Source organism: Pelecanus crispus, chromosome 5 (genome assembly GCF_030463565.1).
Source record: "Pelecanus crispus isolate bPelCri1 chromosome 5, bPelCri1.pri, whole genome shotgun sequence".
NCBI classification, from domain to species: domain Eukaryota; kingdom Metazoa; phylum Chordata; class Aves; order Pelecaniformes; family Pelecanidae; genus Pelecanus; species Pelecanus crispus.
Genome location: NC_134647.1, coordinates 67,540,243 through 67,553,767, shown reverse-complemented (window position 1 = coordinate 67,553,767; position 13,525 = coordinate 67,540,243). Strand labels below are relative to the sequence as shown.

The following is a 13,525-nucleotide window of genomic DNA, read 5'->3' as shown; positions in this document are numbered from 1 at the left end:
GAGGTCTCTCCCCGGCCCTCGGGGGGAGCGGGGGGCGGTCACCTGTTTCCCGCCCGGTCAGAGCAGCGTGCAGAGAGCCGAGGCCTCTGGGCGGGAGTACATCAGTCACGCCGGCTCCCCAAGCCTCTGGTTACTCCCCTGAACAAAATCAAGAGTTACCCTGGCAGGAGCAGACGGCAAGGGGGGAAGCAGGCAGCGGAGGCGGGCGGGGGGGGGGGGGGTGTCCGGTTTTATTTTCTCCTCCCAAATCAACCCTTTTGTCCCACTGCTCTCAAGAGCTGCCCAGCTGGTTGGGAAGGTAAAACCGAGCGCAAGCGCTCGTGTGTGAAGGAGGGTTCGCCAAGGGGGAGAGCGCGCCGGCAAGTGGGTGGTGACGCGTTTGGAGCCGCCGCGCCCCGGGTTTGGGTTTCCCGGGCCGGTCCCGGCCCTGAGGCGCGGGGTCCTGCCCGCCCCCGGGGACTACAACTCCCAGAAAGCATCGCGCGCCGCGCGCATGCCTCCCCGCCCCCTCGCCCCCGCCGCTATGCAAATGTCGCTCCGCGGCGCCGCCAATCCGCGGGCGGGCTGGCGCTGTCACGTGGCGCGAAGCTTCCTTTCTCTGTGCGCCTCTCTTTCCTTCCTTGGCCGCCATCTTGTTCTCACCGCGTGTTGGGCTGCGGAGGCTCCGCCGCGCTCAGGTGAGACCTTCCCCGCGCCCGCCGGCACCGCTCCGCCGGCGCGGCCCCCTCTGCCCCTGCCTCCTCCCGCCGCGGCGCGGGCGGGGCGCGGCGCCGCGGTAGCTCGGCGCCGTCCCGTCCGCCGCGCTGGGCCGTGGCGGGGCTGCGGGCGCCGGCCCTTCCCCGAGGAGAGGAGCGAGGCCGTGCGCCGGGACGCGGCGTGGTGGGGTCTGCCCTGGCTCGGGTGGCCCGCGAGTCTCCCCTGGGACCGCGGTTGCCCTGGCTCAGAGGGACGGGGCCTTTGTCTCCTCCCGCTCCCCGTGCTTTGGGGGTGGCTAGCGAGCCGCCCTGCCGGCCCGAGTCCCTTCTCCCGCCTCCCCGGCGCAGTCCCTGTCCCTGTGGTGATCTTCCCGGCCGTGCTGGGGCCTCGCTGGGTCCCTGCTCGCCCGCGGCAATCCCGTCGCTTCCCCGGCACAATGCAAATGCAGAGAGGGGTTTCCCCTTCATTTAGGGAGTCGCTGATGGCTTCTTAGGGCAGAGCAGCGAAATACCTTCCTTGTGTTGGAAGGCTTGAGGTGTTTTTTCACCCATTACAGATTTTCAGGTGTTCCAGTCTTTAAAGGTCCCACCTGACTCGTTGGAGAAGCAACTTGACTATTTTCCTAGTCATTGAATTGGATGAATAGCTGCCAGAGATTCGTATAGGAGATCTGTCAAGACGTGAACTTCACTGAGTTTGGAGCTGGCTTATTAGTTAAAAAGTATCAGAGATTAATTATTTGGAGATAGTATTCAAAGTAGCGTAGTGATGAGTCTCTCCCTGGGCTCTGTTAAAGCTAAAGGTGTTTTCCGAGAAGCACTCGTGCTGTACGTGCTGATTTGGGTCTGTTCTGAGTCAGTAGTTAAGTCAAATGGTTCCAAGAGTAAACTAGCATACTTGAAAATTCACTGTTAGTACCTCAGACAGGCAAAATCAAATGTCCTCTTGATTTGGCTCATCGTGGTACAGACACTTAGCTAAGCAGACAGCAGTGGTGGGCCACTTTGTGTTATTTAGGTGGTGTGGCTTTAAAGCTTTTTGTTTATGTCTATTTGATATGCTGTTTTGGTGAATTTTCTACAAGTTTAAAAACTCGCTGCAATTTTAAGACTACTTTTAAAGTGGACTGTGGAAAACTTTTTTTTTTTAGTATTTTGATAGTTAATGTGTATTTGTAGCTCATTCTTATTCTTTAGACGCAGCACTATGAACCAAGAAAAACTGGCCAAGCTTCAAGCACAGGTCCGAATAGGAGGAAAGGTAAGAAAACCATCAGAGATGCACTGTTTCCTGTAATTTACAGGTTGAAGGAGAAACATCTCCGAAATTTGTTTTTCGGAACATAGGCTTTAGTTCACGGGAGGGAGGAAAAAAAATACATATATTTGAGGCCTGAAAAATACAATTTTTATGTGATCTGGGTCGTAGTACTGCTACCTGAAATGCGATTTTTCTTTCGGTTCACAACTGCTGGACGAGTAGTTTCCTCAGTGTGTAAGCTTTCTTTTTAATTCAGTGACTTGTTGTGACCTGTGAACGCTCAAGCTAAGCTTACCTGTTGGTTGTTCCAGTTCTGCCTTTCTCTTCTGCCTGTTGGGCAGTTTGTGTCAGCTCCAGGGCTTATCTGACTGCACTGAGCTGTTTCTTTTCCCTGAGCCAGCAGGTAGCTAATATGACAAAACAAGGCATGTAGTTTGTTCAGTGTGGCTGTTCATCTCCTAACCCTAGGCGGGGTTGTACTAAAGTTTGCAGAGTAGGAATTTTTAAAATTGCTGTCTGTGGAACAGTTTAAAAATGTTAATTACTCGGGTACAAAAGTGTGACCTTCTTAAATAGCTCTATTTGTGCTTCATCTTAGAAAAAATAAAGTTCTTGGGGAAACTCTTTATATATTGCTTACTATTAAGTAGTATTTTTATAATCTAGCTTGTGGGAAGGGAAAAATACTGCTGCTGTTCGGTGTCTTTTTGGTCTTTTACACTTAAGAAAAACCTTAAAATTGAGACTGACAGTTAAAACTGTAGCTGAAGGGGAAGTAAGATGAAAAGCATTTTTGACTGCAGAGTTTTCTGATAGCTTACAGATAGGTTGCTCAGAGTGCAGTATGACTTTCAAAAGTGTGGTGAGATATTGAGAATAGCTGACCTCTGTGTCTTGATTCTTTTCCAGGGGACAGCTCGCAGAAAGAAGAAGGTGGTGCACAGAACAGCTACAGCTGATGACAAAAAACTTCAGAGTTCCCTCAAAAAACTGGCAGTAAATAACATTGCTGGCATTGAAGAGGTATAGTGATAAAATAAGTGGTTCCTGTTTGAAATTAATTTCACTGTGCTGTTTTCATGGTGGTTGGTTTTGGTTGGTTGGTTTGTTGTGGTTTTGGTTTAGGGTATTTTTTTTTTAACAATGGTTTTCTTTTCCCCCTCAAACTTACAGGTCTGGTTACTGATAGGTAAAGTTATTTAATTGATTGTTGTCTCATTTACATTAATGCATGCATACCTAGAGAAAGAAGGGAGAAGGTTCTGCTGGCTAAATAGTGATTGGAGAAGCTAGTAAGCTGTTGTGTGTGTGTCTTGTGTTCATTGCAAAACACAACTTCTCTTGGTTCTTGACTTCATGAACTTGATTACCTACTTTTAAAGAGAAGAGCAGTAATTGCACATGTACTGCACAGGCACATCTAAAGTAAGGGTTGTGTGGTGCAGAATATAAAGAAAACCTTAAAAATACCTGGAGTAAGAACTTGCAAGTCTGTATGATCAAAATTAGGTCCTTTTACTCCATGAAAATTACCAGAATTGTTTGTGGTAGTCACAGGAGATGACAGTTCTTACAACATGGCAAAGACTTTACAGAACCAGCTTCTGTGTTAATGTAAGTAGGAATATAAAGGTTTCAGATATTCCTTGAATATGTCTATTTTACATATATAAAATATGAACTGAAACACTGACATTTTCCGTAACACTGTAGAGAGTGACGCTTATGTGGGAGGAGGAGGTGTTGCTTCATCATGAACTCAATATTACTGTAGTACTTGGTTAAAGCAACATAATATTTAATCTGTGATAACTAATTTAAGCAGGGTTGCAAGGTGCCTCAGTGCATACCTCTCTTCCAAAGGCAAATACAGATTCAGAGTAGCAGTCTGGTTTTTGTGTAAGTTTTCATACCTCTGCTACAGAAACAATTCAATTTGTCGGTTTACTGAAGCTTGATATGTATATGCTGAGCTATATGAACCCAAAGAAAGACAGTTCTTGTTCTGTTTGGTGTTTTTTGTGGGGCTTGTTCTTCGCCCACTGCCGCCACCACCACCACCACCCTCCCCAGCATAAGATCTTTATTCAGGTGCAGTTACTAAGGATTTTAAATGTCTTGATGTGAAGGAAGATCATGCAGTATGCTTCTAGCTGCGTAGCTAGGTACATAATTGCAGTATGTTGTTGTATTCAGGTGGACACAAGTTGACCTTGATAAACTTTGTGTAGATAGAAGAGTTTGGGGAGGCTAGTAATGTTGAGTCAAACATTAGTAGCTCATCTGTGTGGTTTTTAAAAGAGGCTTTTAAGTAAGAGGATGACAGTGCTTGAAGCCTTTACCATTTCCCCATGCGTAAGGGACAGGACATCCTTTCATTTTGCAGGAAAGTAGCACACCTGATTTTCCTGTTCAAAACATATTTTGAACTCTGCTGTGTGGACATTGTAACTTAGATGCTTGTGTATTTTAAGATCTCCTCTTTAGTTCCCAAATTTATGTTTTCTCCCTGTAACTTCACTAAAAATAATACTTAAGAATTTTGTGACATAAGTTTATTACTACTGTTTGGTAGTTGTTTACTGGTTTTTTTCAAATTATTTTCCACTTAACCATAGTTTAGCCATGCACAGAAGCAAAACCTTTTTAACTTCCCATTCTGTCTTCCTTTAAGTTAAAAAACAAAGTAAACCCCATACATATATGCCAGTATAAACTTTGACAGTAGGAGCAAAGCAGGCTGCTATACTGGCTGTACAACTTAATTCTTGGTGATTCAGAACAACAAGGAAGAGGAAGAAGGCAGGATCACTGTATGATGTACTTACTCCATGATGACTCTTTTAAGACTTACTACGAAGGCATAGAAGCCTGTTCTAGTGCAGTTACATGAACCTCCAGTTCTGTGTGTGTATGTGCAGGAAGCATCCTTGCCTTGGGCAGCTTCAGCAAGTAGGCCAGATTGTGAATCTTGTGCCTTTGCCAATTCCTCTGCAGAAACAATAATGTTTTCCTCATAGGTGACACAGATAGCTGTGAATGGCCATGTCTTAAACTGGTGTGGCAGGGCTTTTCTGTTAGTGTTTTTAGTTTGTAAAGAGTTACCACAGAGCTGAAGGCTTTGGTGGTTTTTCCACCCCACCCCCTCCAACATGCCTGATATTAACTCATTTATGTCTTACAATCTATTAACCTATGTATGTTTTTTGCCTTTGTTAAAAATATACATGAACTGTATGATAACATATAATCCATGCGTATTTATTACTTCATATTTAGATAAGTGTATTTTATGAAGGAACCATAGCTCTTGAATTCTGCATTTTCATATAGTATGTCTGAATCCATATTTTCCATTAACCTATATTTTACTTCCAGTTTAGGCGATGTTAATTCCAGATGCTTTTATCATTGTTAATTATTGTCTAGGAGGAGTACTAGTTTTGTGATTTTTTTTTTTTACATTATTTTAAATCTAAATATGAATTGGTAATTTATCATGCTTGTTCAACAAGGTGCTGCATCATTTTGATAAAAGTTATTAATATGTTTAAACAGGTGAACATGATAAAAGATGATGGAACAGTTATTCACTTCAACAACCCCAAGGTTCAAGCTTCCCTCTCTGCTAACACTTTTGCAATTACTGGTCATGCAGAGGCTAAACCGATCACAGAAATGCTTCCAGGCATCTTAAGCCAGCTTGGTGCTGACAGCTTAACAAGTCTCAGGAAGTTAGCTGAACAATTCCCAAGACAAGGTAGGTCTCTTTGGAATCTTTCATCACTGATTTAAAGAACATATGAGCTACTAAAAATTTTAACCCACATTTAACAGTAGCATGTGTGACTTAAAAAGTGATCAAAAGCAGATGTGCTTTTATTTATTTGCCACTGTTGTGGAAATATAGTGGTGGGGAAAAAAGAAAAAAATCTTTTTTTTTCCTTGTTGATTCAAGATTCTGTATAGGCAGGCCCTGATTTAAAAAAAAAAAAAAAATCTGGTGAGTCAGGCATGCTGTGATTCCAGGTGTACAACTGTGTATGACAAAATACTGAGGAAAGCAGGTTCAAGTTTTTACTGGGAAAAACTCAGCAGGTTCTTTTTGTCAGGGAATCGATTCTGTTTTCTTTATTCATACAAAACATATTTCTATTGTGGCTATAGAGAAGAAACACGTTCTTTATCTTGTATTCTATAATTCTATTTGGAATTAAACCAAGACTGGTTTGATTCAAAATAAATAAAGTTTTTGATGTTATTCGTTATTTTTCTACTAATTTTAAAACCATGTGAGCATGGGGGGGGGGGGTGCTTGTATATATGTGGTATAACTATTACTGTAATTTTACAGTGAAGAAATGGAGTCTGGGGATAATCCTTTCTAGAGTAATACCCTCCTTGGGGAAGCACTGTAGCATGTTTTGGAGAAGTCTCAACTATTCTCCCTAAGCAAGTTTGTAATTTAAGAATAGATGGAAATTTATTCTTTCAGTGGTGTATGTTATGAAATCAGAACATGAACGTACTTTAAAGCATGCAAGTAATCAGTCCGTTGACTTTGATAAGAATTTGTAAAAGCTTTCTTAGACTGCAGAACAGGTACACTTTTCATTACAAGTAGCTGTCTCAGAGTTCATATTTCACATTGTGTATTGTCTAAAACTAGTTCTTGATATCAAGCCCTGGTGAAGTTGGACATCAAAAAAGTTTGGTTTTCATGTTTATACTGTTTATACTGTTATGACCATTAGACTGTAATTGGACATGTTGCAATTGTCTGTATTTGGAATTGGAAAATACATTACCTGTTCTAATATTTTCAACAAATAGTTATTCATTCTAAATCAGTTTTGATTTTTTCTGTATTTCATGTTCAGAGTTTAATTGAAAGTAAAGGGTTTATTTTTCCTTCTTTGCTAAAATTAATATGTAAAATAACCTTTAAAATTCAGAAAATGGATCATCATAAGCATATTTCTTTGATACAACCTTGGTACCAATAGATACTTACTATGCTTTCTTTACATAGTACAGGAAGTCAGACCAATGAGAAGAAATACTTAATTTTTTAAGTTCTTGCATTTCTCTAGATAACTTGTAGCATGTTCCAACTTCCATGACTTACAGAAGACTAGGTTTGGTGTAGGACCCTTGATATGGAAATAATTTTTCCTACAGTTGTGGCCCCGTGGTAACTAAATCGTATGATATGTCGGTCCTTGATTGGTACCACATTATTGTTGCATTGAAACACATGACTTAAGTTAGAAAGTTTAGTCACACTGTGTTTTTTCTGTATCATTTGATCTTTCACTAGCTCTGCCTTAATACCCCAAAGCATTTGAAAATGGCTGTGCTGATACTTTGGTATAAGAATGTTCACAAGTAGACCTTGTGGTCATGCTGATTACTGGTGATACCCAGTCACTTGTGTGTTTGTCACTATTGGGGGTTGGGGAAACGCGTTCTTTTTTTTTTTATCCCTATGTTTTTTGTTTTGTTGTGTGATTGTCCTTAATTCTTTATAATGAGAACTCAGCACCAACTTTCTTTTTATAGTGTTGGATAGTAAAGCACCAAAATCTGAAGATATTGATGAAGAAGATGATGATGTCCCAGGTAGGTACATACACATGTATTGTCCATTTAACGTATAAATATTTTAGCTCATGCATTTAAATATTTAGCTCTTGATGTGTTTATCCTTCCCACTTGCTAAGGGCAGCATTACAACATTGATGACTTTGGATTCCAGCTTTCAAAAAAAGGTTTACCTTGTGCAAATTGCTTAATTCTTAAGTGAAAATAGGTTAAAACACTTTTCAGGGAGGTTGAACAGGTGATCTAAATATCCAAATAGGGTTTTAGGGCTGCAAAATGACATGATTGGCTTAGTCATTGGGTTGTCTTTAAATCAGAGTCTGGGGTAGGGATTTTTATTTCTCTAGTAGCAGAAACAAAGCTTATGTCAGTGTCTGAAAGTTTCTCAATAAATAAATGTTTGTCCATCAATCACCACATTCTTCTGTATCCATCAGTATGGTGTATTAGCTAAAACAATAAACTGGTGGACTCAGAGGTTCAATTCCTCATGCTTTGGCGCTGCTTTATATATTCATGACCTTGCATAAAAATTCAGTTCACTAAAGTTTTCTGTTTCCTGGAGTGCAACAGTTAATGGGTGCCTAACTTCAGGCATTCTTTAAAGAATGCTGATGGCTCAAGTCTCAACTGCAACTAGTAGAGCACCTCTGAAAATCGGCATTTAATCACTTCATGTTAGAACTTCGACTCTTCCCAGTGTTCCTGTATGTCTAGTTCTTTGTGTATGTTGAAACAGGCCCTATTTTCCAAAGCCCTTTGAAATCTGTACATAAAAAATGGTGTACATAAGTGTAGTTAAGAACTACTTCCTATAATATATGCATTTTCATTAAACTTATGAAGATAATGTTACTGGGCATTACTGTATTAAATATCTTCATCTCTTTCAGATCTCGTAGAAAACTTTGATGAAGCATCAAAGAATGAAGCTAACTAAACCATTAATAGTTCTGGAAGCTGGCATGGACTAGATTTAAGAAATCAGCTATGTGGTTCCAAAGTTTTAAAGAAACAGAGAACATCATCTGTTAATAGTTCAGTAATATAAATATTTTGTATTTTTATGATGCTGTTTGTTCAGCATTTTCTGTCAGTTGATTTTGCATTTTGCACTTACTCCCAGGATCTACTCTTTTGGTCAAAAAGAAATGTCAGTGCAGTTTGAGGGGTGTGTGCATGTGCGTGTGTGTATGTGTGTGGGTGTACATATAGTGGAGAACAAATTGGAGAACACTTATTTAACCTTTTCCCCTTTTCCTTTGGAAGTAGAAATAAAATGAATCTTCAGCATTGTTACTTTCTGATTATCACCAAATAGTGCACAGAAGGTAGTTAAGATTAAAATTTTGTCCACATTTTGTGACCTGGAGGAATTACACCATTAAAACTTGGGTTTAATTTGCTGTTAACTGTTGTACTTGCAGATGTGTTTCTCATCCCTGTTGGAATGTACACATGATAATTGTTATCAACCTTATGTTGATCCCAGATGATACCGAAGGTGAGCTGTTTTACCGGCTTGTTTGGTACAGTAACTTTTAAAAAAAGAAAACTTGGTCTCAGAAGAGTGTGCTTCCCCCCCCCCCCCCCGCCCAACCTTTCCCTACTTTTTGGGTTTTTTTCTTCCCCCCCTCCCCTTGTCTCTCTAACCTTGAGACAAGCTGTTGTTTGACTCCTTCCATGTAGGCTTAGCAGTATGTTCTCCTGTTGATTACGTAGAGTATTTCCCATGTCAAAAGGAAAACAAACACCTTGGTTCTCTACCATCAGGTCACCTCCTAAACTTGGAGGTCTAGTTGGTAACAGTCCAGTGCACCAGTTTTGCACACTAACAGATTTTTGCTTGAATAACTTCAAGCTGTTCTCTTGGCATGACTGCATTTACTAGCAGCTGATGATCCACTGTCATTCTTAGGGCACTAGGAATTAAATGCACCATGTGAGCAATGTTTAAGGTGGGAGGAAAGAGTTTTTGACATTTTGCCTTGCCTCCTGCTGGGCAGTTTGTACAATGACTGGCTCTAAAGGGGTATTTTTTTTTTTGCCTGTAACTTACCTTTGCCTATAACCTACCTCTAGGTTTGGTGTCATCTATGTAGTAGCTTCTTAAAAACCACAAATGCTCCTCGGGCATAAGGAGGACATTGGGAGGTACTGTTGGTACAGTGCAGTATTTATGACCTTTGCTTAATGTGAACCCATTTTCTCAGAGGCTCTTTCAAGGTTCTTGATGTAATGTGCGTTACAGTATAGTTAGACATCATTGTAACCTGTGTCAAGGGCAGCTGTGGCTTAAGAAAGCCATTTTTTTCCTCTGCATCTATACATACACTTAACTATGGCTTAATTGGAACATATCAGCTTTTTATGTAGGTTCATATGCTAGAGAACTGTAAAAGTACAAGGTAAACAGTACATGGGTTCTGGTGACATCATAAACCATGAAAGCAGAGCTGTAGCGGTTCGTCATCTGAACTTCTCCATTTATTTTATAGGCTTTGTTCAGTTTTCCCTGTTACATTTTATATACTACATGGATCTTACTACAAAATAAAATAACAGTACAAAAGAGGAAATGCTCCCTCTTGTGTGTTGTCTCCTCTTCCTCCCACCAGTACTAGCTGAGGAAGGACAGGTGGATGCAGCAGCTGTTTCAGACAGCACTGCATCCTTGCTGACAGCGACTGAGGATATGTGCAGGACTAGGGAGGATGCTGTTAGAGCTTTAGGATTTCACACTCCCATATACCCACTCTCCTGTTTCCCTGTGGCATTGAATGAAACTGGTTTGTTGTATGGCTAATCTTAAATCAGCTGCAGATGCATTTATTCTGTTTATAAGGAAGAGATGACTTCAGTAATGTGTGCACGGGCACACTGTTGCATTTTGCTGCCTCTGTAAGCTCAAAAAGCAAATGAAGGATACTAGGAAACAGGTATTTGCAGTGTTCTTCCATTTGCTTAAGGGGCATGAGTGAAGAACCTTTCAAAGTAGCAACTGTACTGAGTTTATGTATGGGACATCCCCTCCCCCTAAATACTAATCAGATACTGAAAATTTGTGCTCATTGGTTTCTGATGTAGGAAGTATGTCAAAAGTAATTTTGTGAGAGATTAAGTATTGGAAGCAACAATTCCATAAGTTTATCTAGTTGAACTTTAATTCCTACAAAATACTAATTTAATTTTTTGTTCTTGGTCATGACAATTTACATGTTAAACCCTCACTTTTTCCTATGTTTGGCAACCAGTAAACTTAACTAAATATGCTAGCTTATGTAGTTATATTATCTTCAGTTTTTTCACTGTATCTGGAAACAGTCAACCACTTATGATTTGCTGCTGGAAATACTAGAGCTTATCAATCATTAAACTGATTTTAATTAAAAGTAACCCATCAAGGCTGTTGTGGGAAAAGCTCTTTTTCTTTGTATTTATTCATGGTATAACTCAAACAGTGTTTGTACATGCTGATGGAAATGCAAAGTTAGTAAAAGTAGTTTTGGGGAGTGTTGGTACAATAAAAACTCCCCACGTGAAGGTGGTCATTATAATGTTCTTTGCTTGGCTCAAAGCAGAATAACCACTGTACTTCTGAAACTCTTGTGCTTAATTGCTCACTACTTAAACACTGCTGACATATTAAAGATATTGACATACTAAAGAACTTAGCAGTGATTTGAAAATAGGAAGATAGAGCAGAAAGTAAGTTGAAACATCTCTTGGATTGTATGTGAGACAATCAAAGCTGAATCAGTGAAGACCAAAGAATCAAGAACTTGGCAAATGCTAGTCTTCCTGCCCTGGCTGCTAGTAGATTTGTGGAGTTCCCTAGTTTATGGATGGGGAAGCTGGGACTGGCTGGCTTGTTTGGGCAGGAGAGCAAGTCTGTAAAAACCTGCAGTTGTGGTGCATTTGCTCTATGGGAGGGAAAAAAAAAAAGCTCATGTATGATGGATGGCAGAGATTACAGTACAGCCAGTGACGTTGGTGACTTGGTACTGAGTGCTGGTAAGAGGTATCTTGTGCAGCACTTGGTAAGAAAACAAGTTTGGAACCAACAGCGTTGGTGAGGTGGAAGGAGTTGATCTAGAAAGAATATTTAACATACAATACAGACCTTGAGGAAAAACAGAGTTCAGGTGAATTTTCTTCTCCAGCTTGTGTTATGTAGGAATATTTGGAGAGTGCACAAGAATGGTAAGGATTAATTTAGAACTACTGAAGTTTACTGACATATGTTGACAATTCCCTAGTATCTGTCAGCTTCCCATGGGAACTAGGAGTTGCTATGAACTCCTTTCTGCCAGGATCTTCACAAATAATGTTTTGGATTTGGTGTGTACAAAACAAGCACTGGAGGTCTTGCAGATGATTTAATTACTGAGCAGTGTATTGATTGCCCAGTCTATTGCTGTTAACAGGAAGAACTGAAGAAGTTAAAACAGCACAGTAAATCTGCTCTATGTAAGATGTCCCAGGAAGGCTTCTCCTAAGTTTCCCTGGAATCAGACTGTGCTGCCCCAACAGTAGGGATGTAGAGGGGTTGGAGCAAACTGCCCCGTAGGGGAAGGCAAGTGAGTGAATTCCTCCACCAGCCCTTAAGATTAGTCTCCTTTTATTACTTTAAGACAGTGCTGGTTTGTTCAGCAAAGTGAACAGACTGATTGTTCTGGAGATGAAGGTTAATTAAATGGTCCATGTTTTGTACTTGAGCAAATGAAGTGATGCAGAGCAGGAGCACATCACAACACTAGCCATAGCAACTTTATGTAAGTGACAGCAATACAGGGAATGGTTATTCATGTTCAACTGTTTGCTTTCCCATCAATAACTTTTTTCTTTAATCCCCCCCCAGTTTGCAGACACTGAAGAACTTCATGGATTTATTCCAAAACATGGGGGCTGCAGTGTTAATCAAGGATTCAGGTAGCCAAGCAGAGCAAATGGAGAGACTAATTCTAAAATCAGTTGTCTTGGTATGTTTGGGTGGAAGTCTGGGTTGATATCTAGAGCAGGATTATTGGGAACTGGGCTTTCATTTCAGACTCTGGCACTGTGTATTTGGCAAGAAAAACCAAGCTTGTACATCTTCCAGTTCCTTGTTTGCCTTTATTTCAGGAGTACTGCTCTACCTCCTATAAGTATGTGGTATGTAAATTAATGAACACAAAACCTGGATGCTTCTTGAGAGAAAAGAGCTACATCTGTGCAAATGGTATAAAAAGCTACTTTACTTCCACATGATAAACACATACTATTTGGTGGGCTTTCAGTACTATTAAACACACTCTCACTAAACAACAGACCTACAGCTTGCTCAGATGCAATTTTTTCTTGGCAACCTGGTATCTGTCAGATTCTCAAATATTAGGCGGCATTTCCTTGAACTTCGCATTGCAGATGGATTTTGTAACTATGCTAAATTAGTTACCTCCTTGGAGTAAAAGGAGATTATCTGCTCATTTGAGTTCTTGAAGTTGTTTCTGATACTTTTGATAAAGTATCAATGCCAAGGCAAACACTGAAACAAAAAATTATATTCCAAGGCCTTTTGACCTTTCAGTGCACATATCCCAGCTAAATAAAAAGTTATGTGACCTCTTGCCCTTTCTTGCAACATCCTTGCAGCAGCTATAGTAACGGCTTATGTCAAAAAGTAATATTAGAAAGTATTTACTGTATTTTTAGATTCTGTCTAATGCAACTTAGCTGGCAAAGAAGAGCCAGCACCGTGTGACCAGCTCTCTGCAGACATTGGGAAATGTGGCACAAACTACATTTTGAGAACATCAGATCTGATTTTGAGGCCATGTGTGAAGCTGGAAATTTTGAAGCAAATTTATTGCTAGACATAGGTAAGTGAAGACTGAAAATCTCAACAGATTGTCAGCAGGATACCAGACCTTTGCACACCAAGAGTGAAGTTCCCTGAAAGGCCTTCACCAATCTCAGACTTCTC

At 40.6% G+C, this 13,525-nt stretch overlaps 1 protein-coding gene across 2 annotated transcripts; it reads left to right on the top strand.

Annotated features, from left to right (window-relative positions):
* The first annotated feature begins 574 nt into the window (after positions 1-574).
* Positions 575-8,966, top strand: BTF3L4 (basic transcription factor 3 like 4). Of its 2 annotated transcripts, none has more exons than XM_075710722.1 (6): positions 575-677; positions 1,893-1,956; positions 2,866-2,979; positions 5,515-5,716; positions 7,519-7,578; positions 8,454-8,966. In XM_075710722.1, the coding sequence occupies exons 2-6, from the start codon at positions 1,903-1,905 to the stop codon at positions 8,498-8,500; spliced, it is 477 nt and encodes a 158-aa protein (XP_075566837.1). In that variant the 5' UTR covers positions 575-677; positions 1,893-1,902; the 3' UTR covers positions 8,501-8,966. The 2 variants fall into 2 exon arrangements, with proteins under 2 accessions (XP_075566837.1, XP_075566838.1); XM_075710723.1 differs by having other exon boundaries at positions 1,875-1,956.
* The last annotated feature ends 4,559 nt before the right edge of the window (positions 8,967-13,525 follow it).